The sequence below is a fragment of the Neomonachus schauinslandi genome, chromosome 5 (assembly GCF_002201575.2).
Source record: "Neomonachus schauinslandi chromosome 5, ASM220157v2, whole genome shotgun sequence".
Taxonomy (NCBI): domain Eukaryota; kingdom Metazoa; phylum Chordata; class Mammalia; order Carnivora; family Phocidae; genus Neomonachus; species Neomonachus schauinslandi.
Window position 1 is genome coordinate 76,899,712 of NC_058407.1, and position 22,371 is coordinate 76,922,082.

The 22,371-nt window shown below is 39.7% G+C and overlaps 1 protein-coding gene across 2 annotated transcripts in view; it reads left to right on the top strand.

Moving 5' to 3' along the window:
- Positions 1-22,371, top strand: part of TMTC1 (transmembrane O-mannosyltransferase targeting cadherins 1) — a 255,645-nt gene that overhangs the window by 228,736 nt on the left and 4,538 nt on the right. For both annotated transcript variants that reach the window (XM_044914902.1, XM_021690623.1), the window contains 6 exons: positions 13,459-13,561; positions 15,831-15,966; positions 16,525-16,669; positions 17,910-18,047; positions 19,409-19,531; positions 22,144-22,221. In XM_044914902.1, the coding sequence (XP_044770837.1) occupies positions 13,459-13,561; positions 15,831-15,966; positions 16,525-16,669; positions 17,910-18,047; positions 19,409-19,531; positions 22,144-22,221 (723 nt within the window). The remainder of the gene's footprint in view (positions 1-13,458; positions 13,562-15,830; positions 15,967-16,524; positions 16,670-17,909; positions 18,048-19,408; positions 19,532-22,143; positions 22,222-22,371) is intronic.

A 22,371-nucleotide genomic window follows, 5' to 3' on the forward strand; every position in this document is an offset into this window, starting at 1 on the left:
GTGCTGCTTTTATTCCTGGGCTTATCATTTTCCTTAGTTTATTTCCAATTTTTAAAGCTACCTCAATTTCTTTGTGGAATAATGAGGTATAAGTAAGCAAATACAGTTGACCCTTGAACAATGTGGGGGGGTAGGGGTGCTGACCATCTGTGCAGTCAAAAGTCCACATATGGACTCCCCCAAAACGTAACTAACAGCCTACTGTTGACTGGATGCCTTACCGATAACATAAACAGTTGATTAACATATATTTTGTGTATTATATGTATTATATACTGTATTCTCACAATCAAGGAAGCTAGAGAAAGAAGATGTTATTGAGAAAATATATTTACAGTGCTGCGCTGTGCTTATTGAAAAAAAGCCTATGTATAAGTGGACCTGCACAGTTCAAACCCACGTTGTTCAAGGGTCAGCTGTAAATAAAGCATTGCATTCATTGTTCCCAGCTCCTATCTTTTTTCCCAGTTCACCAGGACAGATAATAACCATTTAATGCTCTTCTTGATGAAAATTGCCCTTACGCTAAGTGACAGTATCACTTACCTAACACGAGTGATAACATAGTATGTTGTTTTGCGGAGCTCTTTACAGATACGAGTAGAATGTGTATATATTCACACAGTTCCATCTTCCTAAAATGCCGTCTTTTCTTTCTCCCCTTACAAATCCTCCCCAGTTTGCAAGATCCAGTTCAACTCCCATTTCCTCCCCTGACATTTCTCCACCTCCCCTTCTCATAGGAATCATGTTTCCTCAGAGCTCCTGCAATATTTATGGGAACACACATCAACATGCAAAATAGTCACATATATTTATTTCTTGAATTAAGATCTGAAACTACAACTTAAACAATTTTTCAGGTTCGTTTTCTTCACAAGACTGTAAGTTTCTTTAAGAAAAGTAGTGTCTTGGGGCACCTGGGTGGCTCAGTTGGTTAAGCAGCTGCCTTCGGCTCAGGTCATGATCCCAGGGTCCTGGGATCAAGCCCCGCATTGGGCTCCCTGCTCGGCGGGGAGCCTGCTTCTCCCTCTCCCTCTGCCTGCCTCTCTGCCTACTTGTTTTCTCTCTCTATCTCTCTGTCAAATAAATGGATAAAATCTTTAAAAAAAAAAAAAGAATTAAAAAAAAAAGAAAGTAGTGTCTTCTTTCTATGCCCATTTCTTTTCTAGGGCTTAGGACAGTTCACTGTATGACGCAGACATTTATACAGCATGCCTGGCTTTGATTTGCTTTGGGACTCAGGTACTCTGTAGTGTGATATTAAGAGCATTTGACAGGGAGCTAGGAGACCTGGTTCTAGACCTTCCTCCATAGTTAACCAACTGCCCAGACTTGAGTAAGGAGTACTTTACCTCTTTGGGCCTCAGTTTCCAAATTTGAAGATTGATAAATATTCTAAATGATCTTTACTGCCTCTATGGCGCTAACATTTTAAGAGTGTCTGAAATTATCTTCTTTCATGCCAACTAAGTGCTATTGAATTGGTTTTTACCATTTTTTTAATGCAAGTGTAATTAACATACACTGTTATATTAGCTTTGGAGAGCAATTGAACAGTTCCGTACATTACTCAGTGCTCATCAGTATACATGCCCTTAGTGCTTACGAATATTTCAATGAATGCTATAAGGTTCCACTGTAATTAGTGTAATTAGTGTTTCTGTACAAATAAAGCATTAACATGTTAATACTGTGAAAAATGAATAGCCTTCATCAATGTCTGGTCTTCAGTTGTGTTTTCTTTCAAATTAATGAGCTCCAAGTTGACAAAAAATTACTGCTCTAAAGATGATTAAGATGTTCTGTGATCTTGAAATGTATTTCAGTCCATTCTGCAGTATCTTGCTATTAATACATTTTACAGAAAGTGGAAGTTTAAAAATGACAACATATATATGTTTTCCTCTGTCATGTTTAAAATATGTTAGATGCCTTATTTAAAATCAGTTGTGTGATAAATTTAATTTTCGTGAACCACAGTGGTAGATTGGAGTAAAGTTATGGCATGTCACATGGTTGAAGTTATGAACAATTTTTAAGAAGAACAAAGAATGACTATGATCATGATCTTTCCTCCCATGCAAGGGTCACATTTTTTTTTTTTTTTTTTTTTGGTCAGGCTTTCCCGCTCTAGGTTTGAATGTAAAATGCTATGAGATCTAAGAATGTGACTGAAAGATTGAAAGGTTTTCTCCTTTGCTCCTTTGGGCAATTGATTTTTAACATCAAAGAGACAGAACAGCTGTTGGGTATAACTCAAGGTTGCCTTTCCTCTCTGACTTTCAACAGCTCGTCTTCATGTTTTGAATTCTTCAATAATAAAATAGTGCTTCAGAGGCACAAGCAAGGCCCAGAGAAACTGGTAGAGAGAAATCCACCCAGCTTAACATCCTTTGGTAGTAAATGGATTCGTTTTTAGGTGGCACGAGCTTATTTTAATAGCTTTTCAGAATTTCAGACTCCCAGAGTATATCAAAGCCATGACTGTAAACCTTTGTCACTCTGTAACACACTTGTGAAACCAGCCCTTCACCTAGCAGGTTATCTTCCAGTGTCACGTGGCCCATGCGTCCTGTGGGTGTGGGCCAATCTAATGATAGAAAATTGTGTCCTACACTGAGCTAAAGTCGGTCATCCTATAATTGGCTCCCTTTGAGCTTGGTCTAATGGAGAGCTTGTTGAGCACAGCTGTGTTATCACTTCCCTAATCACCCCTTTTCTAAGCTAACCCCTTTTCTTTCACCTCGTTTCTCTTTTACCCTGATTTCCAGATTCTTTGCTTCTGATCATGTTGCTTTGCATGGCCTCTAGGTGGTCCACTTTCTCTATGACAGTATGGCTCCCCGTATTGAACTGTAGTTCAGCAAGTTCAGGATGGAATAGAAATACTTCCCTGGCTTGACATCCTGGGTGTCTACTAAATGTCGCCCTAAAATGAATGATACTGGTTGTTTGGCATCCACATGATGCACTGGCTCACATTGGAGATACAGTCAACTGAAATCCCTATAAAATGTGAACGTTTGTTAATGCAGGCCTCACTCATTTTGCAGGCATGTTTTTATAACCTGGATGAAAGGATTCATCTTTATCTGTATTTAATTTCAAATTCTTGATGATCAGCCTGAAATTACAGGTGTTCTAGGACTTTTCAGTCCTTTTTTCCGCCATTCTTTATATTAACTAACCTTTCCAGATATTTCACTTGGCAAATTGAATAAGAATAGCTTCTAGTTACTTATTTATGTTTTTGATAAAAAAAAATCTTTCAGAGACCTGTATTGTGTCTGTAGGATCTTCTCTCCAGGTTGACCTCTCTTTTACCCGAAACTCTTTAGGTACAGTTATTTAATTTTTGATTCATTTATCAAATCATACTATCATCTAGCTCACCTCATCTTATCTATGAGGATGTTGTGAGGCGCTTTGTCAGAAACCTGCTGAAATCCTTCCCCTGATTGGAGGATGTGATTCTATTAGAAAACAACAACAATGGGGTGCCTGGGTGGCTCAGTCGGTTAAGCGTCTGCCTTCGGCTCAGGTCATGATTCTGGGGTCTTGGGATAGAGTCCTACATCAGGCTCCCTGCTCAGCGGGGAGTCTGCTTCTCCCTCTGCCTCTGCCCCTTCCCCCTGCTTGTGCTCTCTCTCTCTCCCTCTCTCTCTGACAAATAAATAAATAAAATCTAAGAAAAAAAAAAAAAAACCACCACCAACAGCAACAGGGTTCAATTGCTATGCCTTGTTCTTCCTGTAAGCATACTGCTGTCTGTTGACACCATTTCCCATCCTCACTGCCAGTGAAACTACGAGTGTAGTAATCCCTTCTAGGATTTGCCTGGGACTAACATTTTGTTCATCGCTCTGTTGGAACACAGAAGTAAAAAGTAATTCTGTTGGGGCACAGTAGAGAATTTGAGGAGGGGAAATTTAAAAAATGAGTTAAGTTGAAAAGGCATTACATGAGAGCCTTTTGAGGCCCACCGTGGAGCCCCAATTTGAAATTGATAGATAATAAGAAGCAAAGGCAAGTGTCGAAGGAAAGGGTTTCAAAACCTGGGAGGGAGAAAATCACATGGAGTATTTTGAGGTGACTTTTAAATGCATTCTGGCGTGAGTAGGGGAGAGCCTCCTTTCTGGAACAAAGTGTGGGAATGGACAGACGTTATTGTGGAAAAAGAATCCCTTTGTATTTAGGAACTGTTTGTATGTGAAGGCTGAAGGGAAAAGAAAATAGAAAATTAAAAATTCCAGGGCTGAGCACCTAACAGTGAGAAGACACATGGCCACAGAATGCCATGGGGAAGCCAAGGAGGAGGGAGATTTTAGGAAGGGAGGAAATGAGTTCGGCTTCCACATTCCTTTTCAATTACACAAGTAATATGAAAATGTAAATGAAAAGTATGGAAAAGTCAGAGAAGATAAAATATACCTTTCATTAATAATATAATATCTGGAAAAAACAAATACTATTTTTTAATATCCTGCAAGTCTTTCAATGTACTTACTTTGTTTTCATACTTACATTCACATATAATTTGTATCCTATTCCTTTCACTTGCTATTAAATTATACATATTATACGTGATTCATAGACAGCCATCATAAATATCATTTTAATAGCTACTTACTAGTTATCAAAATTATACACTGTAACTTATATAATAATACCCCAACTTTTGGTAATTTGGGTTCATGTGTGCATGCACGTTTGTGTGTGGGGGGAGCAGTGAACTTTTCCTTTCTTACGGCTTTTTTAAAACAATATTTTGAATCATTTCTAATGATAGATTCCTAGAAGTAGAATTCCCGTATCAAGAGAGTATCGGCATATTCCACTGAGATACCTTACTAAGTTGCTCTTGAGATATATTACTAAACTGCTTTCCCAAAGAGTGGTACCCTTACCCTGCGTTCCCAGCAGCACACAGCCTTTAAGTGTGAAATGTTAGTAGAACATTTAAGTGGAAATAGCACGTGGACAGATGGCAGTGAGGGAGATCAGGGCTGGGAAGATGGATTTAGGACTTCAAATAAATGAAACCACATTATGAGTAAGTAATTTCTCTGAGGGGAAGATGGAGAATAGTGTGTGGAGAAAAAAAAACTTGAAGAATTTTCTAACCTTCTCGTTTTACAGAGAAAAACATGGGGTATACTGAATTAGGTGCTGTGCAAGGTCATACCAATGACTAGTGTCAGGACCAGGACTAGAGCCTGGTTTCTTGACTCCTTGGCACTGCTATTTCACTGTATGACCCTGATGTCCCGTGGTTGGACTGTGTCAGTGGGCCACAGTCAATGAGGTTGGGTGTGGAAGGAGTGCGAAGGAAGAAGAGAAGTGATAGAGGAAACCCAGGAGGGTGAGTTGTCATAGAAGTGAGATAAATAAAAGAATCCACAAAAAAATTGATGCCCCTGTCTGTCTACTGCAGCAAAGAAGTCAAGAAAACTGAGAACAGAAAATAAGCTCTTAGATGCGAAGTCAAGGTGGTCTCGAGCTTACTGTTCCCTTCTGGTTCTCCATACCACGCAGAACTGGCTGTACTCCAGCTTCACAGATAGGACCGTAAACATTTATAAGCCCACCATCATTTTTAAACAGCCTGTTCTCATGAGAGATTATATAGCTTGCATTACACTAGCAGGAAAGGGAAAAAAAAATTAAGACTGCTTATGACTCTGACCCATTGTAAATTATTACTAGCCCCAGGTTGATAGCCTATTAAAAAACTCAATTAGTTAATTTCATAACACTTAAAATACTTTTCTTTAATGTATTTTGAGGTAAGACTTCACCTGATAGAAGAATGAAAAGAAAATTGGAATAATAAAATATAAGTTAGGAGAATGGACCAAGAGTGAATGGTCCAGAGTCAGCTTCTCTTCTTCTGCCATCTTTTGGGTCAATTCAGCCATGTGTACTGTTGCACTGTGGCCAAACCAACTTGAACTAGACCCTGCCTTAAGAATTTATTGATTTAATTATTCGGCACATATTTATTGAACATCTAGGTACCACTAAACATTAGAGATTGTTGAACTAATAAAGTACAGGCCTTATCCTCATGGAACTTCGAGTCTGGAAGGGAAGGCAGAGCAAAGAATTACAGCCTCCTCCCCAGTATCTAACACAATTGTGACAAATGTGCAAAGAGAAAGTACCAATGAGAATACTATGGGGACGTAGCCTAATGTGGGAAGGGGCACATGGGGAGCAGGGGCAGTGGCCGAAGAGCAACATTTGATCAGTTACCTGAAGAACTTTTAGACATCAACAAGGTAAAAATGAATAGGAAAAGCTTTCCAGCTAGAGGGAATAGACCGAGTGAGGGCTCTGGGGGGAAGAAGAGCGGGATCTCTTCCTCTAATAGAAAATTCATATGCCTGGAAGTGCAGAGAATGAGGCCAAAGGTGTGAGAAGAGTTTAGAGATGGGAGAGGGAAGAACTGCAGTTCTCTGCAAATGTGGCTTTCCCCCCCCTTTTTTGGTGGTCTCCTGACAGTGTTACACACCTGTGGTTGCTCACTTTGATCATACTTTTAGCTTTTCTTTAACAATTCTTGGCATTTCCTCCTTAAAGTGATTATCCTTTGCATGAATTATCACAGGGTAGTGTTGATCACAGTCTGCTGGGTGATAGAAAACAATTCAAGATTAAGTAATACCTACCATTTCCTTGGTGAGGAGAAATGCCAAGTTAATTGGTTCATTTTAGTTGGATGAGAAAGAGAATTAGACATCAAATGTTGGCAGCTCATTTCTCCTGAATGTCCCTGCTGAGGACTGATGGGTGGAAGAACTCTTGTGTAAAGAAAATAAAAGCAGAGGAGAGGGTGAGAAAGCAGGCATTTCTGCTCTGTGTTTTGAGCTGCCATGTCTTAAAGAGTTTCTTAGAGAAATCATTGACATGAGTTTAAACGTCCATTGCTCCTAAACTTCCCAGGTTCGTCGTAGTAAATAAAGGCATTGGGCTAATGGGGAAATACCTTATGGCTTTGTGTGCTCATATCATTGACCAGAATGAAAATACTTCTAGAAAACAATTCAGGTACATGACCATGATGTCAGGGCACTAGAAGAACTTTCCATCCCAACCTCTGTAGGTCCTTCACCACTTTGGAATACCACATCTTACACCTTCTATACAGTAAGTACCTGTTACAGGCCATTCATTAAGTCAGCTGTCCACAAAGTGTTGACTGGGGACCCCTGAGGTCCAAGAAGGTCAATGCAGTTTTTATAATACTACTAACAAGTAATTTGCCTTTTTTTTATACTCTCATTCTCTCATGAGTATACAGTTTTTTAGAGGCTACATGATGTATTTACAATTATGAAAAGACCATTAAAATATTCTCCCACTTTCCAATTAAATATCTGTGTTTCTTCACATACTTCAACTAAAAACATAAAAATGGATTAGCACAGGGATGCCTAGGTGGCTCAGTCAGTTGGGCGTCCAACTCTTGGTTTTAACTCAGGTCCTGGTCTCATGGGTCCTGAGATAGAGCCCTGAGTCAGCAGGGAGTCCACTTGGGGATTCTCTCCCTCTGCCCCTCTCCCCACTCACTTGGCTCGTGCTCTCCCTCCCTCTGAAATAAATAAATAAATCTTTTAAAAAATAGACTAGCACGAAAGTAGATATGAGAATCTATCTGTCTTCTATTATTAAGCCAAGCATTAAAGAGATTTGTAAAAATATGAAATAATGTCAGTATTCTCACTAGTTTGGGTTTTTTTTTTTTTGCTATGGAAAAATATTTTTTATATAAATGTATTATGTTTGAATTTATAATATTTTAAGTAAACTATAAATATTTTTAAAATTTCTCAGCTTTATGTCTATTGTGGTGAATATTGATAGATATAGCCCACATAAACAAAGCTCTTTGGGGGTCCTCAGTGATTTTTAGAGTACAAAAGGCTCTGAAAACCACGAAGTTTGAGGACTGCTGCATTAAGCTTGTGTCCATTTGTCCTCCTGGTTGCCGCAACTTGAACTACAAGAAGTTTTCCAAACATATCAGTTGGCTCAAGGGAGTAAATTACAGTCGAGTTGCTTTTTCCAAAGATCTGCTCTTCACTTTTCCTTCCCTGAGGTAAAAAGCATGTCATGTTGGGTAATTACAGCATGTAAAAAGTAGAGATGTTGACTATGTTTTATCTTTCCCCCATGGCCCATTTTATTTCCACACTCCAGAAAATGCTTGAGCCTTGGAGAGGAAGGAGCCCATGGTTGCAGGCTGCCCATTTTAACCATCGCCCTCAAAAATGATTTCATGCTGAGACCGTGGCTGTGTGTGTATGGTTTCTGGTGTATGGAAGACAGTATAATTTGTCATAGCCATTCTCTGGTCACCACCATTTTTAATTAAAGTTGTCCTATAAATAGCTTATATTCATTTCCTCTGGATCTCACAAGTCAGTAGAGACTAGGAATGATTAGCTTAGGTCAAGACGTCTAGCCAGATGAGGTAAATAAAAAAGTGAGTGCTTGAAATAGAGCTTCAGGGATTCAGGACTACTGCTTGTTAAGATAAATGCATTTCCCTTCCAGAGAAGGTGGAATTTATTTTAAATAAACACCTAGAAGGTATTTTTCTCCTGTGGTGGTGGTTCCGTTTCACTTTTTTTTTTTTTTTAAAGATTTTATCTATTTATTTGACAGAGAGAGAGCACAAGTAGGCAGAGCGGCAGGCAGAGGGTGAGGGAGAAGAAGGCTTCTCACTGAGCAGAGAGCCCGATGCGGGGCTCGATCCCAGGACCCTGGGATAATGACCTGAGCCGAAGGCAGACGCTTAACGACTGAGCCACCCAGGCGCCCCTCACTTTTTAATAAGTAGAGAGAGCTAATCATTTCTTGAAATTTACAGTCCAGTGAAAGGAAAAGACAGATATAGAAGACATTTTTCATAGAGCCCGAGTCTTGAGACTGCCCTTGGCTTACCAAGGGCACACGGATACCATCCCTTGCTCTTGACACGAATGGTCTTTGAAATCCCATTACTTCTTTGGACTTTGAAAATTGCATTTCTAGGGGAAACCCAGCTCATAAGCCCCCAGTAAGAGAAGTTTTAGATGAAAAAGGTGATTTCTTCGGCTCTTTGAGAGCAACAAGAGGGTGGGAGGGAAAGCAAAATGAAATCAGGTGAAGGAGGAATTGCCCTTGAAAACTCACGTTGACGGTTTTATCTGGCTTCAGCAAGTTAGAATGTGAAGGCATCGGTTTCATTCTTTTCAGGAAAAACACCTTTCAGTTCTCCCACAGTTTAGCTATAAAGTGATGTTTCTAAGATCTAAAGTTGCCACAGATTTTTTTCAAGCACATCTTTATGTTCTGCAGCTGCTGGAGTTAACGGCAACCAGCATTCTCGGGCATCTGGATCATGACAGGTGTAGAGACTTCATCTCACCCCAGGTCTGGGCGTCACTCCTGGCTGCCCCAAGTACCTTGTGCTTCTCCCCCATGGCACTGTCACAGTACATTGTGATGTCGTCCTCCTGTCTGGATCCCACTCAACTGTCATGGCAGGATTGCGTCTGTCTTGTTCACTCTTCTGTCTCCCCTGTGGACTTGGCAAGTGTATGGTGCTCACGAAGTATCTGTGGAGGGAACAGATGGATATCCAAAAGTATAATCGCTTCTTTTGATGCCAGAGACACCATTATTTCCAGAAATCCTGCTTTTATTCAGGGCTTATTCAGTTCCGTCTGTCCACTAAAAACCTAAATTCTGTTCTCTGTCCCCATGTAGCTATGAGATGTGGGGCAAGTCTCTTAGCAACTTTGTGCCCAAGTTTCTTTATTAGTTAAAAATGGTGGCAAATTAGTATCTATTTATGTTTAAGTTATTTATATATTATTTATTTATAAATATAAATTAATATTCTTTCCAGCTCTAATATTCTTTTATTTCCTCTGCTGAAAATCTCATCCATTGTATTTTTAATAATTGGGTGGCTTTTTTTAAGTTTTGATCTTACCATGACTATGTTAGTACGTTTTAAAAGTACCATGTGGCTTAGAAAATTTGATCCCTTTTTTTTTTTAAAAGATTTTATTTATTTATTCATAAGAGACAGAGAGAGAGGCAGGCTCCCTGCTGAGCAGGGAGCCTGATGCAGGACTCGATCCCAGGGTCCTGGGATCGAGCCCCGCATCGGGCTCCCTGCTCAGCGGGAAGCCTGCTTCTCCCTCTCCCTCTCCCACTCCCCCTGCTTGTGTTCCCTCTCTCGCTGTGTCTCTCTCTGTCAAATAAATAAAATCTTTAAAAAAAAAAAAAGACAAAGGTGGCATTAGGGTCAAACAGTAACACTAGTTGAACGGTAACACAGGAAACTTGAGATTTTTAGGAGCTGATCACCCAGGTTTGGATTAGCCAGGGTATTCTTTTTCTGGTTGCCTCTAGGATATTAGGTGTTTAATGACCTCTGTTTCAGAAGATGGTTAAGAAAAGTTAAAAGGAAAAACACCTGGGTTAGTTAATTATTTCTCATTTAAAGCTAAGTGAAGGGGCACCTGGGTGGCTCAGTCGTTAAGCGTCTGCCTTCAGCTCAGGTCATGATCCCAGCGTCCTGGGATCGAGCCCTGCATCGGACTCCCTGCTTGGTGGGAAGCCTGCTTCTCCTTCTCCCGCTCCCCCTGCTTATGTTCCCTCTCTCGCTGTCTCTGTCAAATAAATAAAATCTTTTAAAAAATAAATAATGCTAAGTAAAGAGCTTTTGTAAGAAAGGAACTTGAGACTCTTGGCCACTTGGACAGGGCCACGACACCTGATATGGTCACAGGAACAACTCTAGTACACCTGAGCTCAAGAGCAGCTGTACTTAACCTTTTTAAAACACTGCTCTTGGGTGCCTGGGTGGCTCAGTCGGTTAAGCGCCTGCCTTCGGCTCAAGTCATGATCCCCGAGTCCCAGGATCAAGTCCCACATCGGGCTCCCTGCTCAGCGGGGAGTCTGCTTCTCCCTCTGACTCTACCCCCTCTTGTGCTCCCTCTCTCTCTCTCAAATAAATAAATAAAATCTAAAAAAAATAAAACACTGCTCTCATTGGGTTATATATATTTGTTAGTTCACTCATCTTTGAGCTCCTGAAATAGAGGTATTTTGGTCTTCTTCTCCATGTTTTTGGTATCTGTCTTCCAGTGATAGAGGTAGTAATGCTACCACTAACGTGATCATTTAAGACTATGGCTAACGTGACGAAGTGCTATGTGCAAAGCATTGTTCTACATGCTTCACGTATTTTGATCCATTTAATACAACAACCCTATGAGATAGGTACAGCTGTTATCCTATTTTACAACGGGCATGTAGAGAAGTAAGTAAGGTCACATAGTAAATGTTGGGACTGGGATTCCAATCCACATAGTCACACACTGGCAGCCCAATGCTTAATCACTATGCCATACTTTTTATAAGCATCGCAGTAAACATGTCCTGAGTGAATGAATAAATGAGTAAGTATGCAGTGGTATTTGGTAGCTATTAATATGAGTGGAGTCTTGTAAATTTGTGTTCTGCCTATTTCTAAACACAGACAAATTTGTCAGTCCTTCAATGGATGATATTTTCATAAAGTTTTTCTTCTCTTTAATAGGTTAAAAGGCAATTTTGAGATTTTCATTCATCTTTAATTTTTCTAAGTTAGACAATTTGTTGTTTGGTGATCAAAAATACATAGACTTTTTAAAAAAATACATACGCTTTTTAGAAACATGAATCTCCATTTTTGCTGGACTATGGATTTGTAATTCAAATAAGTGAAATTTGCCAAATTCAAACCATACCTTGTTTCCTAAATGGTACTTAAATGTGTGGATTCAAAGAGATGGCTGTAGGTGTGCTTGGGAGGCTCAGTCGGTTAAGTGTCCAGCTCTTGGTTTCAGCTCAGGGCATGATCTCAGGGTTGTAGGATCAAGCCCTGAATCAGGCTCTGCACTCAGTGCGGAGTCTGCTTGAAAATTTTCTCCCTCCGCCCCTCCCCCACTTACGCTTGCATGCGTGTGCACTTTCTCACTGTCTCTCAAATAAATAAACAAATCTTCATAGAGATGGCAGTGGTCATTCCACTTTACCTTTCTGGTGTCTTTACCTTTCTAGGTCAAATCAAATGAAGCCTCCTTGGCTTATTGCACAACACTCAGTGCATTTTTATTCACAAGCCAAAGGTGTCGTATCTGACAAAATCGATGCTGTACATACCCTTTGTGTGTGTCTGGTTGAATGCTTAGTAGTAGTAAATGCAATAAAATTATGGAAAATGCCTGTGCTCAGAGCATATTAAAGGAAAAGTTGCTATGTGCTTTATGCCCAATCATTTCCTTTTACCTGACCTTCCCAGCAGTACCAGAAAACTATGAAACTGTTTACTTGTGAGTAATTGTTAGAACCTGGGTAGCTTTGATTCATTGAGTAGGTTTTACCTTCTATATTGTGAAGGAAAGTGTAACCTTATGAAAAATGTACCTAAAAGCTAGTTCAGAATTACTAGTGTGCTAAAGCCAATCTTTTTTTTTTTTTTAAGATTTTATTTATTTATTTGACAGAGAGAGACACAGCGAGAGAGGGAACACAGCAGGGGGAGTGGGAGAGGGAGAAGCAGGCTCCCGGCAGAGCAGGGAACCCGATGCGGGGCTCCATCCCAGGACCCTGGGATCATGACCTGAGCCGAAGGCAGATGGTTAACAACTGAGCCACTCAGGCGCCTCCTAAAGCCAATGTTTAGAAGAAGAGCAGGACAATTAGGAAATGACCTTTTGAAGATGTGGCAGTTGATCTGGGTCTTGCCACAATAGTAGGAGTTGGAGGTCCGCCTTTGGAGAGACATATATTCCTGTTGGAGGGTATGGCTCTGAGATGGAAAACACAGGTTGAATAAAAGAAGGAGCAAACAGTTGGGTGGGCTCTAGAAATATTATTTGTCAAGGCTAATCCCTCCCGTAATCGGCATCAGTCTCCTTCTCCTTTCCTCAAAAACCTGCCAAATAAACCATGCAGTGTGTGTAAAGAGAGTGTTAGCTATGCCAAGCGCAGATGTAACACAGATGTCCCAGGCCTCCCTGGCTCCCAGTCAGATTGTCACCTCTGAAGATACTCCTCTGTGGATGTGTCTTATCACTCATTTTCACACAGAGAGTTACTGGGGTGGAGGGCATCCCATTCAAACAACCATTTGAGGCTTTTTCCAGTTGTAGGGCAAATCCTTCCAGATGTCCCTTCTTAGTAAACATCTGCTTATTTGCCCTAAAGGAACTAAATATGAATGGCTATGAACTGTAGGAATTTGTGCCATTAGCACTGACTTTAATTCAAAGTATGTAGTGTTTGATCTTGGTGCCTATTGCATAGTAGATGCTCAGGAAATTGGTTTTTACTTTTCCTATTCTATTGTTCAGTTTATTGTCGTTGTTTTTAACTTTCTCATTTATTTTCCTTTGTTCTCTTTTAAAGGAGAGATTTAAGGAGGCTGAGGAGATATACCAGGCTGGAATAAAGAACTGTCCAGACAGCTCAGACTTACACAACAACTATGGGGTTTTCTTAGTTGATACTGGTGAGTGAAATTGAAGAGAACCTGTTCCATTGAGATGAGATAATACTATCCACCAAGTAAAATGGCAGCCACCCAAATGATGTCTCAGAAAGTAACATTCAGTGGGCTTGGCAGGAAACACACCATTGACCATCACATTGTACGGTGGGGCTGTCATTTCTCTAAGTCTTCAAGCTCAGCTCAGTAAAATCCACCCAGTTCGTATAGCACTAAGGAAAACTCTCCAGGTATCAGGATGCTTGCTGATTTAACGAGTAGCAGGCCTTTGAGTGTCATTTAGACAAGTCCATAAATCTATGATGATGAAACAGTCCTCGGCCATGATGCAGGGCTTGCCTCTGAATCTAGTTACCAGCAGATGGAAAATACTTCTTTATGTCTGATTAAAAAAAGCCTCCAGAATTGTTCCATCATTCTTTACTTGATGTACATTACAGAAACTATATCATTAAAATTGATAGAGTACTCTTATATGACAGGGGCTAATAAATAAAATATACTTACTCCATCTTATTTAATGTAAAACTTTACTGGGCAGGGATTCTTTTTTCTTTATGATTTGTGTCCCATCTACTGTTGGCATTCTATGAATACTTATAAAGAATCAAAAGGTAGTTGAATTTAATGCAAAAGCACCATTCTGTTCTCGTTGACTTTTAGACTGTCTGGCTTGTGATAAAATTCTGTTTTAATTATTTTGTAAATATGAATGCTCAAAGGAGTTTTTATTTTCTAGCATATCTGAAACTTTTCTGTTTTATAGAATGTAAATTTACATTCCGAAACTCCTAAGAAATGCCCCTTATTTTTGCATGTAAAGTTGTTTTCTAGTGCCACCTGCTGGTTTATTAGCAACACACTAATACATGAGGTGCCATAAAGATCTAAAAACTGGAAGAGACCCCCTGTTGGTCTAGTCTTCCCTCTTCCTTCTACTTCAACAACAAACAATGCTGCTCCCCTAAAAATCTCACTGGCCACCCTGTATATCTTCCCATCGCTCCCTTTGTATTCATGTATTTTATACTGGTGGAAATTCTCCCTAGTACCAGTGACCTCTACATAGATCTATACAGACATAAAATCTATTTTGGTGCAGACATGCATTCAGAGAAGGTGTCTGCAGGTCATACATATTCCATTTCATCTAGAACTTCAGACTGTTCTACAGTTCAGCCACTTAGATATAATTTCACTAGGAAGCTTCTTTGGGGATCTCGTCAGATGCTTGATTCTACTTCTGGTCTCCATCCTCAGTTGCCCTGGGATTTTTGTCAGGTCTCTTAAGTGCGCTTTGCACTTTAGTGTCTATAGCTCTAAAGTAATACTTTTATTTATTTTTTAATAGCTCTTAAATCCCAAGACACAGCTAAAAGGTATCAAAAGGCAGCTAAATAGGGGCACCTGGGTGGCCCAGTCATTTAAGCGGCCGACTCTTGATTTCGGCTCAGGTCATGATATCAGGGTCCTGAGATCGAGCCCCACATTGGGCTCCATCCTCAGCACAGAGTCTGCTTCTCCCTCTCCCTCTGCTCTTCGCCCCCCCCCACCCGACAAGCTCGCTCTCTCTCTCATAAATAAATAAATAAATAAAATCTTTTTAAAAAGGTAGCTAAATAGTATCAAAAATACCTGTAAAGATCATTTAATTAAAATATCTTAAGATGTATAATGCATTGGACAAATGCAAGGTGGCATTACTATTATTTTTTAAAGTTCCATTACATAAATACCATTTAACAAAAATGTATGATTTTAAAAAAAGGTTTTCAAGATCTAGCTGATACATGCTTCTTTAAAGCAGTGCCTCAGTTATGTTGCAGTAGAGTAATTGAGACCAGCCCTTAGAAATTGTTTCAGGACAGTTTTCTTTCTATAACAGCCTATTCTATATTTTCGTATAATGAAAAGTAACAGTATCTTGTATAAATAACAATCACTGATGATCTCAAAACATAATATTAGCTAGGGCAATTGCCAGAAAACACTTTGGCTAAAATGCTATACATAATAAAAGAAATAGATTTTAGTTTTTATTGCTTTTTTATTATTAATTTCCTTGGAAGTGGGAACGAATAGTAAAATGGTCCAAGGTTACACAGTGGCAAGGAGACGAAGCCAGAACGCAAGCTCATTTACAAACTGAATAATTGATGGTATGACTCAGTGATATGAAGAAGAATGATATACATCAGAAGAGAAATTGAAGAGCCTCGTGTATTGTATAATTAAAGCATGCTCTGCTCTCACCAACCATCCCTGGTTACAGGCTCTCCAGAGAAGGCAGTGGCCCATTACCAACAGGCCATCACACTCAGCCCAAGTCATCACGTGGCCATGGTGAATCTGGGGAGGCTCTACAGGTCCTTGGGAGACAACAGTGTGGCTGAAGAATGGTACAAACGGTAAAGCTCCTTTTCTTCACTTTGTAAGTTGCCCAAAGACCTTAATAGTCGCCCTTCCAATTTTTATGTAATCGGAACAGACATGCTCTTAGAATATTAACCAGTTTTGCCAATTCAGGTAATACAGATTCTCCCCTCCAAAGAATAATACCAAACACTAAATGGTATCCTAAGGAATGGCTTGAAAAAGTCCTGCTGGTTAGAACATGGTGCTAAGCCAAGGTTGGAATTGTTTTCTGAGGCTGTAGACTGCAGCCCAAACCTCAAATAGTAGTTTTGAAAATGGATGCGGGGGACAGACTGTGCATGCATGGGAAGCAGCCTATCACCATCAATGGAAAAGATCCTTGGAGCTCAGTTTCCATATTGATAGGTCACTAGAGACATTCTTGTAGTCAGAGGGTGGCATCGGGATCTTTTTAAAAACATTCTTCTTGATTATAAAAACAGACCGTGTTGGAGCAGAGTCTCAAACCACAGACTGGCCTCTCTAAACCTGCGTTTCGAGCTTTCAAAATGTACCTATGAGAATTTCAGTTCACCTTTCTCAAAACTCAGGGCCCTGCAGGTGGCACGCAAAGCTGAGCTGTTATCACCTCTGGGAGCGCTCTATTATAACACGGGCCGCTATGATGAGGCCCTGCAGGTTTACCGGGAAGCTGCAGCACTTCAGCCTTCTCAAAGGGAGCTCCGCCTGGCCCTGGTGAGTGCGTTGGCTAAGGAAAATGAGGCAGGACATGCAGTGTGCAGTGCAGGGAGCTGGGTCACAAGCCTCAGAATTGCAACTAGAGCACTACGATAGATCCATTTTCTGAATATCCGTATAACCAGGGTGGGAGCCATTCATCAAAGACATAGACACGAAAAAACTTTTAAGTTTGTGGTTTGAAATAATTTCAAACTTACAAAAATTTGCAGGAATACTAAATAGCTCTCATATCCCCTTTCACCCAGATCCATCCATTTTTAGAATTTTGATGAATTTGTTTATCATGGATATATATGTACATATGTGCATATTTATGTATGTGTGCAAATGCGTATTATTAATACATTTATTTTTTCATGAGCCATGTAAAAGTTATAGCTCTCATGCCCTTTATTTCATTTTTTTTTTTTAAAGATTTTATTTATTTATTTGACAGAGAGAGAGAGCACAAGCAGGGGGAGAAGCACCTTCCCACTGAACAGGGAGCCCAATATGAGGCTCAATCCCAGGACCCCGGGATTATGACCTGAGTGGAAGGCAGACGCTTAACTGACTGAGCCACCCAGGCGCCCTGCCCTTTATTTCTAAATACTTCAGCATACAAGGACGTTCTCTAACATAACTATAGTATGGTTCTCAAGTTTAAGAAATTAATAATCAGCAATATTTTTAGTTTCAATTTTTGGAAATTTGCATTTTTGCTACTCTTCTTTAGATCTGCAATAAATCAAACTTGTTATCTTGTTTTAAACACAGCATCCTGTTGAAACCATAAGAAATCATTTCTTTCCCAACCACAACCAGTGATGCGTATTAAGGAGGGCACGTATTGCATGGAGCACTGTGTGTTATACGCAAACAACGAATCATGGCACATTGCATCAAAAACTAATGATGTACTGTGTGATGACTAACATAATAAAACAAAATTTTTTAAAAAATCATTTGTTTTTGAAATATTTAGTCAACTTTTTAAAAAAGTCACAAGTCATTTCGTTGATATCTTTGGTGTCCCTGCTATTCACACGCAATGCATGCACATACCTAAAGAAATAAACAGAAACAAACAACAAAAATTTAAACCTATAAACTCTGGGAATTCTGCTCCCTCTGAGTTGCAAATAGACGTTAAGCATTTTTTTCTGGAGTGTTTCTGGAAAGCCTCTATTCAGAGATGCTTTATATGATGAGGTGATAACAGTGTCTCCTAAGCCAATTCGGTGTGCTTTTGCAGGCTCAGGTTTTGGCCGTGATGGGTCAGACAAAAGAAGCTGAGAAGATGACCAACCACATTGTGTCAGAAGAGACTGGATGCCTTGAATGCTACCGCCTGTTGTCAGCAATCTACAGCAAGCAGGAGCACCACGACAAGGTGGAGAGCACACTGGAGTTGTTTGGATTCACAGGGAAAACGGGGTGTGCCTGAATGATTCTCCAGTGTGTGCATTTATGAGGCCGAGCCGTCTTGAATATCATCCATTGGCATAGCCTATCTTACAGATGCTTTTCACAGATATCTCCTTAACTGTAATATGTCCCCTTGAAATAATACTTTCTTGGCTCATCCTTGGTCTAAAGATTTTATGTGACAGTATCTCAATTTGTTTTCACCTAACTAGATAAAGACTGACATTTGTATGCTTTACCATTTTCCATGTTCCTTCAAATACATTATTTATGGAATCCTTATAACAGTCTTTATACAGGTCAGTGATCCTGTTTTGCAACTATTATTGTTTATCTCCATTTGAAAAGTCATATAACCAGTAAATCTATGAACTGACTCAACAAAATACTTATTGAATGCCTGCTATATGCCAGGCACTGTCGTAGGTACCAGGAATAAAGTGGTATAAGAAAAACAAAAAAATCACCTTTGTCCTCAAGGAGTTTATAGAAGAAGAGGAAACCAAGATTAAATAAGCAATCACAAAACAAGTATAGAATTATAGCTGTGCTCAGTGATGTCATGAAGAGTGACATGGTCCTAACAAGCATATAATCAAGGACCTGAGTGATCTGGGAGGTTAGATTCCCTGCGGAGTGATATGAAGGTGAATGTTGAATGATAAATAGGAGTGATTAGATGAAGGGGGGCAGTGAAAAGCATTCCAGGCAGGATAAAGTACATGCAAAGGTCCTGTGGCAGCAGCAAGTAGCAAGTCTGAGGAATGGGCATGAAGGGAGCGTGGCACTGTGTAAGGTAATGGCCACAGAGGTTGCAGGAGACAACACACCACAGGGCTTGGGACCAGGGCAAAGGTTTTGTTTGTTATCCTTGGGGGAGTTTTGGGGTTTTAAGGAGAAGAGCGACATGGTGAGATTTGTGCTATGAAGGGATCTCTGGCTGCAGGGGCTGAGACAGTGGGTGCTGGGGGCAGAGTGGGCACCAGGGACCTAAGGGGAGGCTGTGTTTGGAGTGGTCCAGATGGACCCAGGCAGGGCAAAACACCTAACCCCAGATCTTGTTTTCTTTTATCTTTATCACTGACCTCCCTGTGGACTGGTCAGGGACATGTCATTGTCACAATATAAATGGAAACCCTGGAGTATAGGAAAATTATTTTGTCAGGGCCACATTATTTCTCAATGAGAACATCAGAGAGAATGAAGAATGTGTTTTGATGGTCATTTCCACACCAGCTAATACATAAGGACAAAAGGTATAAATTTTATCATTTAAGTTAGTTTTTCTTCATCTCATCTACATTTGGTCTTTCAAACCTGTTGCAGGCACTCGATGCTATAGACAAGGCTCTCCAGCTGAAACCAAAGGACCCAAAAGTCATATCTGAACTTTTTTTCACAAAAGGAAACCAACTGAGAGAGCAGAATCTTCTGGATAAAGCTTTTGAGGTATAAACACTTAATTATGTTATTAAATTAAGGGACTAAAATTAGTACTCTCAATCTTTACTGAAGCACATACAGTAAAATTTAAGATCACTGGCATATTTGTGGAGTGAACTTTCTGATTAATGGCCATGATGTTATACATTTAATTTTTTAATTGACTATTTTTTAACTATTCAGAGTTCTGCAGTACCTCTGCATTATTTTCTGAATTATCACCTTTAACTTGATGTTTGAAACAATTCCACATTATTCCCTCAAACTAGTTTCTATTCTCTGCCTCTCTCACTCTCTCTGTTGGCTGGCAGTAACCCTCTAGTCCATCTGGACTAGTGTCTGAATAGCTTTGGCATTTCCACACATCCTTATAACACCCTTCCACCCACCCCCCAATTCTTCACAGGTTCCCTCTCATCTATTAACACATAGCCTTTGTTCTCCTCCCTCTGGAAGCCCATCTGGACCGTACTTTCTCCCAGTGCCCTTGTTTCCTGTGGACTTTTACAACATTTACTGTCTCTACAAGTCATTTGAAAGTATCATATATTACATTGTATTGTTAGGCCTCTTTTTCCTCTCCCCCTGTCCTCTCCTCCTCCCCCTACTCCTACCCCCACTTCTCCGTGCCCAATGCCTGCTCCCCGGTTAGATTGGACTTCTCCTTGTAAAAAGAGACCGCTTCCTTCCATGTTCTAAAATATAATGCCTTGCATCTTAGAGGCATTCAATATCTACAGCTCTCAAAATTTATACACAGTTTGAAATCAAAAAGATATTCCAAGCAAATAGAAATGTTCTAGAAACACCGCTGTGGTAAAGCCACAAGTTGGAATTAATGAAATCATAAAATTACACTAAATATAATATGAGAAGAGTAAAATTTTAAATGATATTATTGTTTTTGAAAACAGTGAGTGACTTAAAATATTCAAAAACATGGGTAAAGATATTTGGGAAAACTAACTTGAACATGAACTCTTAAAATAAACTGGCATATTTGAAGCAGAAATTTTGTATTTTTCTCTGCCCTGTGAACATTTTTTTAAAAGATTTATTTATGTATTTTAGAGAGAGAGAGGGCTCAAGCAGGCTGAGGGGCAGAGAGAGAGGGAGAAGCGGTCTCCCGCTGAGCACAGAGGCTCCATCTCAAGACCCTGAGATCATGACCTGAGCTGAAATCAGGAGTCAAAGGACACCTAACCGACTGAGGCACCCAGGCCCCCTTGCACTGTGAACATTTTTAATACCTTAACATGTGAACATTTTTTAATACCTAATGTGACAATTTAATGAATGTATAATTTAATTTTGAAGTTATTTGGTATCTATATCTATCTGTATCTTATCCATTATATTGAAAACAAAAGTATTTTCTAGTTGCTTTAACTATAGATCAAATAATCATTTTAAAGTGACGTTTGGGGTGCCTGGGTGGCTCAGTCAGTTAAGTGTCCGACTCTTGATCTCAGCTCAGGTCTTGATCTCAGGGTTGTGAGTTAAAGCCCCACATTGGGCTCCACACTGGGTGTGAAGTCTACTTAAAATCAGTCAACCAATCAATTAATTAATAAAGTGGCTAGATCTATGATGGATAGGAGTAGGGCTGTGAGCTAATAATAGCAGCTACAATGTGTTAGCATTTTTATTTATGATTTACACATACTAAGTAATTTAATCTTCTCTGTAGTCATATAAGAAAGCTATGATCATTGTCTTCATTTTACAGTTGAATAAGCTGAGACTCAGAGGTTATGTAACTTGCTCAAGGTCACAGAGGGTAAGAGATGGAGCCGGGATTTGAATCCAAGTTCTTAATTTCTACCCTACACTCTCATCTCTGTTGATATAAATTAACCCAAGAGACACATTCTTCAGGTTTATTTTAGCAGCTCTTTAAAGATACAGTTTTTATTGTTTGCTTGTTTCTCTTAAACAGAAGTGGAGGAGGGATGGACCAGATTCTATTTACTTTATGAATCTGTTCATCAATGCAAATAGCAAAGAGCATTAAATGACACACAAATACTTAGCTTTGTAACGGAAAGCAACATTCTTAGCCGTTAGCTTCATTTAAGGTGACCACTCTTAAATTAAGACCCAGTGGTGAGCATGCCAGTGGTGATATAAAACAACATGCAAAATATTACAAATATGCCTCACAGATGTTACATTCAGTGGGACCGAATAACCAGGCCAAGGATACTGGGAAAGGGGATAATTCACTGGGACTGAGCTATATAGGAAAAGACTCTAAGATTCTATGATTACTAAAAAAAAATATTCTTACAAACTCCATTTATAGCGAAAAAGGCCAAAGGAGTTTTCTTGCAGGTCAAAGCCAGTGAGAAAGGATGCACTACAATAAAATCACCTGGATTCCCTGCGGGCATCCTCAGTCTCTGTGAGCAAATTACACATTTCAGGTTCCTCCACTTCCAAATCATCAGTTCTCAAAAATAATTGAAATAAATGGGAACACCTGTGAGCTGGTAGTGTCGGGTTTCACTGTGTTAACCATCTATATTCTCACGTATGAAGAAAGTGGTTTCCACAATCCTGTAGCATTAAACGTGGGTTCTCCTTTCTCAACCTGAAGATGTTTCTTGTGTATTTAGAGCTATAAAGCTGCCGTGGAGCTAAATCCAGATCAAGCACAGGCCTGGATGAACATGGGTGGAATCCAACACATCAAGGTAGGAGAGTAATTCACTCCCATGAAGACTTTGCATTTTCTCTTTCTGTCTTCTCTCAAAAGATTGAAAACATATTGTTAATTCCCTCTTTGAATTATTTAAATACCAAAAGCCATAGGTGTTTAAAAGTGAAATTAGCACAGTTTATAT